General features: G+C 57.3%; 2 protein-coding genes across 2 annotated transcripts in view; both read right to left on the minus strand.

The window, feature by feature from the left end:
* The window catches only part of GAL3ST4 (galactose-3-O-sulfotransferase 4), a 5,575-nt gene extending 4,804 nt beyond the window's left edge, over nucleotides 1-771 (minus strand). Inside the window, exon 1 of the mRNA XM_010837882.1 lies at nucleotides 674-771. The gene's annotated coding sequence lies outside the window, so the exon portion shown is untranslated. The remainder of the gene's footprint in view (nucleotides 1-673) is intronic.
* A 1,189-nt stretch (nucleotides 772-1,960) lies between these two features.
* Nucleotides 1,961-6,492, minus strand: part of GPC2 (glypican 2) — a 5,709-nt gene continuing 1,177 nt past the window's right edge. The window contains 9 exon segments of the mRNA XM_010837883.1: nucleotides 1,961-2,208; nucleotides 2,954-3,126; nucleotides 3,209-3,285; nucleotides 3,287-3,361; nucleotides 3,452-3,607; nucleotides 3,831-3,961; nucleotides 4,217-4,379; nucleotides 5,112-5,192; nucleotides 5,966-6,288. Of these exon segments, the coding sequence (XP_010836185.1) occupies nucleotides 1,961-2,208; nucleotides 2,954-3,126; nucleotides 3,209-3,285; nucleotides 3,287-3,361; nucleotides 3,452-3,607; nucleotides 3,831-3,961; nucleotides 4,217-4,379; nucleotides 5,112-5,192; nucleotides 5,966-6,288 (1,427 nt within the window).

Raw genomic sequence — 6,492 nt, forward strand, 5'->3', positions numbered from 1 at the left:
GACCCCAGTGTGTGAGAGCGGCCTGGGGGGTGTAGGGTTGCTTACGAAGCCCAGATCTCAGCCATAACCCCCTCCGCCAAAACACACCCCCGTTCCCACTTTCCAATCCCAGCAGTGCACTCAGAGGGGATTGAGAGGGTGGGGCTGGGGAGAGAAACTCTGTGACACAAAGATAACAAGACAAGAAAAGTGGACGCTGAGCTTTGGAATTCCTTCTCAGGCCCCAGCTTCCCAATCAATTGGGAGTCCGGACCTGCCCCTTCATTCCAACCCACAGCCACTGGCCACAGTCCGTCTTTCAAACAAGCCCTGACAGCCCCCTTCCAGGATGAGCCCAAAGCGACCCCAGGCAGAGAACGCACACTTGCTACCCAGAGACCTGCCCCCTCTGGCATCACCCCCTGGTTTCCTCCCCCAACCCAGCCCCAGGGTCCTGACCCGCACCGCGCCCCTGCCCGTGCTTTAATTTCTTGTCTTCCTTCCATCCATCTCTGTCTTCTCCCATTACCTCCAATTCCAGCCCTCGGACCCCTCCAGCTTTGGGGATTGCTCAGTCTGTTGCCAGCCCTGGGTTGGCTCCCTCTGGGGTTCTCTGTGAAACCCCTCATGACTCCTCCCATCAATTCTAGGGTCCTTCCACTGATCTAGGCCTCAGCTTCGCTTGCCGACTCACCAGGCCACCTGAGGAGCAGCTGGGAAATCGGGGTCTGGCCCTCCCGCCTGCCCCAGCCACCGCCCGGTTCCTCGCTCAGCTCAACTTTCCCCATAAACTTTCTCAGCGCCCAGGCTCCTCCCCCTCCCTCCCTTTGTCCCGCCAGTCCGTGCAGCTGATTCGGCTTTGACCGAATTCGGCGTCTCTGGGTCTCTCCTTCCCCGCATCTTTCCTTCTCTTTCAGGGCACCCAGCCTGCCCTTAGAAGACACTTCTACCCTCCTTTCGCTATTGTACTTTTTCTTTCAGCTTTCTGCAGAACAGAAGACTCATTCAGGCGACTGAAAGAAAAAAGAAAAGACGGTAACAGAGTTGAAAGCAGACATTATCGAGGATATGACAAGGTAGCCAGAGGAACCTTCACAGAGAAGAAGGAGGTGGGGGCCGAGGGGGCCCACCCACCCTGAAGGCAGAGAGCAGTAGTATGGTGATATTAATGATGCCTTGGGTCCAAAAGTTTTGCTAGTCTCCAGAATTCTCCCCATTTTGCAGATAGGTATTCAGACCCAGAGGGTGGACAGCTTGCCCAATTCAATCCCAGGGGACAGGTTTCAAGGAGGCAGAAAATGAACTGCTGGTCACAGAGACTCTGGGGCTAAAGGTACAGAAAGTCACACACCGAGTCCAACAAATTAGCCATTTATTTTACAGAATAAACACTGAGTTGAACACTGAAACATGAAATGGGGATACTTGTGAAGGATGTGGATGGCAGAGACCATGAAATGTGGGTTTTTTTGATATTTTAGTTTAAGAAAGTGATACTGAAAAACTCAACAGAATCCAGCCCCATAGATCCTGACATCCTAGTCCCCTGCCCTGCACTCCATAAGCGCCCAGCTTTGTCTATTTCTGAGTTTCTGAGACCGGGTGCCCCACCCACCCCACTCTCAACTTCTTTCAAACCCCACCCCACCAACTGCAACTCTGAAACTCCTCCCTTTCTCCCTGTTGGGGCTCACCAACAACCTAACCATAGAGGCTGGGTTGGAGAGACCATACCTCCTTCCTAAATAAATACCCACCCCCCAGCCCTTCCTCCCCAGATACCAAATGAAAAAATAAATATTGTGAACACCCACCCCCCAACCCACCAATGGAAATCTCCTGGATTTGGGGCCCCAGCCATTCACCCAAAACGTCCCTCTCTACCCTCTCTGCAGCCGCCTTCGACTCCTCTCCCGACCCAGCTGATGGGGGAGAGGGGAAGGGCCATGAACCCTTCCGATGCCAGGGCACCCCTCCCCTGTTATCGAGGTCCAAGCAGGGCTAGGGCTAAGAGGAAGAGAATGAGGAGGGGTTGTGTGTGAAAACCAACAGACGTCCCTCCAGTCCTGCTCCGGTCCTGGCTGTGGCGGATAATGACACCTCCTCCTTTGCCCCCAGCACCTTCCCTTCGAGGAGGGCGAGGAGCTCGCGCTGGGGGGGCCACAGCTGCTGCGCCAGCCATCCAGTCATCTGCATAGTGTTGTCCCTCTCCAGAGCCGCTAGCGTCCTCTGGAAGGAGGGGGAGGATCGGAAACAGGGATGGTGAAGGGAAGTAGCGTGAGAAGGTGCAAGAAACAGCCACAGGCAAGGAGGAAAAGAACTCGAGACAAAAACAGTGAAAGGTTGGGGCAGGGGCAGGCAGGATGAGAGGAGGGAGAAAGTGAGTGACAGGAAGGCGAAGAGAGAGATCAGACAGACATGGAAATAAGGCAACGAGACACAGGAAGAGACGAGACAGAGACAAAAAAGAGCGACAGATGGGGAGAGAGGATAAACAGGAAAAGACAGAGAAAACAGACAACAGAAGCAGCGAGCAGACGGAAAGAGGAGTGGGGGAGGAGAGACAAAGAGAGACGGTGGGAGTGAGGGGAAAAAATGTATGTCAGTGCCTTGCATCTCTGGCAAATTCTACTTTGGGGAGCCAGCCCCGTGGCACCCGCACCCCACTTCCCTGCCCCCAGACTCTTCCCACAGCCCACCCTCGGGAGCTTCCCATGGCTCTGTAAGAATATTTTGGTGTCTCCCCCAAGGGACCGTGAAATCAAGGGTAGAGATCTTCTCCTTGGTCTTCCACTCCCTACCTCTGAGGTAAGCGCTCAATACAGGCGTGTGAACTGCGTGAGTGAACGAATGAATGGTAACTGAGACACGAGGGGAGGGACAACAGACGCAAGGGGCGGGGCTGCGGGTTGGCCTGAGTCCAATCGCGGAAAGCGGGGCGGAGCGAGGTCCTCGCGGCGTCCGCGGGTCTCACCCCAGTCCTCCAGCTCCAGGTCGCGTCCCAGGGCTGCCGCTTTCATCCTGGTTGTGGTGGCCCGGAGCTGCAGCCGCCGCCTCCGCGTCTGGAGGTCGGGGCTTGAGGCTTCTGCATCCAGCTCTGGGTTGTCGAGCTTCCCGGCCTGGAAGCCGACCACGGGCGACAAGTACCTGCGAGCAGAGCAGCCCCGGAGGCTCCCGCCCCACCCCGCCCCACGGAGTCAGCCTCGCCCGCCCGGCCCCCGCAGCCCACCGCCCGGCCTCACCGGCCGGTCCAGCTCCGGTCCAGCAAGGCGCCGCCTCCTGCGAGAGGTCCGCCGCCACGCGGGGGGTCCCCGCACACAGTCTGGGGCAGCCCGGCCCAGATGCCCCTCACCCGGCCCAGACGCTCGCGGAGCTCCCACACCTGGACGTAAAGAGAGCCGGGCGGGCAGAGATGGAGCGCGCGCCCCTGTCCCCCGCGCTTGCGCCCCTGCCGCGGCCGCCCGCCACTCACCAGCCGGGGCAGGCTAGCGCCTGCAGCCGTCGTCGGCCGCTCCTCCTCCGCCGCCGCCGCCGCCGCGGACCAGAAGCGACCCACCTCCTCCCTTGAGGCTGGGGCACGGCGGGCGCGAGCCCGCGCTGGCTGGGGGCTCCCGCATTCCTGGAATACCTTCGGCACCGGGAAGAGACCCCACACACAGTCATCCCGCGGTAAAACCCACACCCCAACACGCCAAACGTCCTTGACACCCCAGTTTATCCAGAGACCCTACAGTGTCTCCCTAACACCCCACATTGTCCTCCCACCCCAGGGCCTTCCCTCTATGCTTCTCCCTCCTGTCCTCCCGCCAACTCCCAATCTGACATTCTCACCCTTCCTGTGGCCCCTGTACCTGGGCTGACACCCCTACACTGTTCTCCTGCAAATGCATCAAGCCTTCTGAGATCTTCACCCCGATGGACTGGGCTGCCAGCTCAAAAGAAAAGGGGCCTTGGATCTTGTCGGCTAGGAACAGGAGACCATCTTGAAAGAGGGTAAGACGGAGAAAGGGTTAAATGAGGGGCTGTACAGGGAGATAGATACTCACTGAAGTGGGATGTTCCCACAGATCCTGACCCAGGCCTTGGAGGGGAGCTGCGGATCTTAGATTGGGGGGAGGACTGACATGAGAAGAGCCCCCCTCATCCTCTCTACTCAGCACTGCTGAACACTCCCTCCCCAGTCCACCCTGCCCACCCCACACAGACAGCCATCTCAGGCTGTCCTGAATCCCCTCACCCAGATAGGGCCCCCAGTCAGGATCCAGTCCTTGGCTGCCGATACAGCCATAGGCCACGTTGAGGCAGAAGCCCCGGCAGGGTGGCAGCGAGGGCACCCCCCGGCAAAGGGGGCAGCCTGTCAGACGCATCACAGCCCGCTTGCAGCCTTCGGACAGCGGCATCTGGGAGCAGAGAGCAGGGCTGTGTCATCCACAAACACTTGGCTGCCCTCAGCCAAGCCTGGTGCTGGGCACAGAGAGAAATCAAATACCCCATCCCACCTTTCCTAGGCTCTAAGTGTGAAGCTGGATGTGAACCTCTAGGGTTGATGACCCCACGCAGCAGCAGGAGTGACCCCAGGACTGCGCCAGATCTGAGGAGGGAGGCTCCTAGGGGCCAGGCTGCACATCCTGCTTCTTGGGAGAAATGGACCAGAGGGGCAGTGAGGGGCCTGAGAATAGGTTCAAGGACAAGAGTGAGCCCATCATGGTTGAGAGGAGAATGAGGATACAGGAAGTAAGGCTGGGAGGCCAAGGAAAGAATGGGTAGTCGAGAGGGCCTTGAAGCCCAAGCCAGGAATCTGGCCTCTAGGAGGGAGCCACGGAGGGGCCCTGGAGAAAACCAGGGGGGCCAATGGGCCAATCTCAGAGAGGCTATGGAGATGAGCAGGTCCTGAGAGGCTGGCAGAGGGTAAGAGTCATCAGAGGGCAGAAGAGGGTCAGAGGTGGGAAGAGTCATGGGTCATGACACAAGAAAGACTCCAGTCTTCCTGATTTACCCAGGATGCCAGGGCTTCATGGCTGATAAGGGAAGGCCAGGCCTCTCCTGCCAGCTGACACCTGACTCTTCTTCACGGGGCCTTTCCCACTTCCTCTCCCTCCCTGGGCCCCACCCATACTCAAGGCCCTTCTAACCTTAAGTGTTTCGCTGACCACATTTCTTCCAGTCTCCAGGCCCTGGACAAAGGCCCGGGCCGCCACCAGGGCCCGGGTTATCTGGAGGAAGGGAAAGGGGAGAAAAACCACCAGACTGTTGAAGGTCAGTCAACACTGGGGCCAAGAGACTGCACCAAAGGGATGAGCAGTGGGGATAAGGTTTGGTTATCTTGGGGTGATTAGGAATGTCAGGTGGTTCCGGGAGGCAGGTTCAAGAAGATCAACAAATTCAGAGTCTGGCAGGACCAAGGGGAACTGGGCTTGGGAAGAAGTGGAAGGGTTACATTTTACAGGACTTGGAGATAGAGGGACTTATATTGGAACAAATGCTGAACCTGAAGCCAGGAGACCTGGGTGTGAAGCCTAGCTCCACCCCTTACTGGCTGTGAGACCTTAACCTCTTCAAGGTTCAGTCTTCTCATCTGTAAAATAGGAATGTGAACATCTACTTCATAGAGTTATGACAATTAAATGAGATACTATAAGTGAAAATCCTTTAATAGTGTTGAACCAGCGTTCAGTACAGTCACAACTCACACTCACACTACACAGCTGAACCAGAGGAAGTCAAGATATTGGGAATAGGGATGAGTTGTCAGAAAGGGGGGGCAGGGAGCAAAAGCAGATGAGTGGGTGAGCCACTAGGATGAGACTAGGACACAGAATTGGGGGGCAGGGCTCCAGTCAAAGGAAACAAGGAGAGCTGGGTCAGGCAGAGGTGACTGGGGCGACTGGGGCATGAAAAGGGGGTCACTGAGTTGGAGGTGAGTGGTACACAGTTCAGAGGTCACTAGGTCAAAGGTGGCTGAAGCTCAGGCCTTGGGGCCCCTCACCTGCAGGCGGAGGCGGCGGGGTGAGTCCCCAAAAGGCTTCAGAGAGTCATCAGCAGAAGAGGCCAGGCGTGTGAGGCAGAACAGGTAGTCGGGGGAGAAGATGTACTGTGGGTGCAGCAGGGGGAACATTTTCTCCAGGAGCTGAGCCCAGAAATCCACCAAGGCATCATCTAACCCCTCACCGGACCTCTCATAGTAGTCCCGTAGCCGAGAGAACAGACCACTGAACAAGGGGGTGTGCTGGGTATACAGGCGGCCGAAGGAGCGGTGGAAGAGCATGGACAGGGAGTGCTCGGCTGAGGAGAGCATCTCCCGAAAAACCTCTGTGGCAAGTGCAGAAAAAGAGGTGTGAGGTGGGATGAAGCCAGAGAAGGATGGAAAAGTAAAAAGGCAGAGGCAAGAAGAAATGGGCATGGGGAGAAAAAAGAAAGACAAGTGAGTTAGAAATTAAGCAACCCTTAGCGGTCTGGGCAGACTGGGGGGTGGGGGGTGGGGCAGGACCCTGTGAGAGCATAGGGTGGGGATGT

The sequence above is a fragment of the Bison bison genome, unplaced genomic scaffold (assembly GCF_000754665.1).
Source record: "Bison bison bison isolate TAMUID 2011002044 unplaced genomic scaffold, Bison_UMD1.0 scf7180017864085, whole genome shotgun sequence".
Taxonomy (NCBI): domain Eukaryota; kingdom Metazoa; phylum Chordata; class Mammalia; order Artiodactyla; family Bovidae; genus Bison; species Bison bison.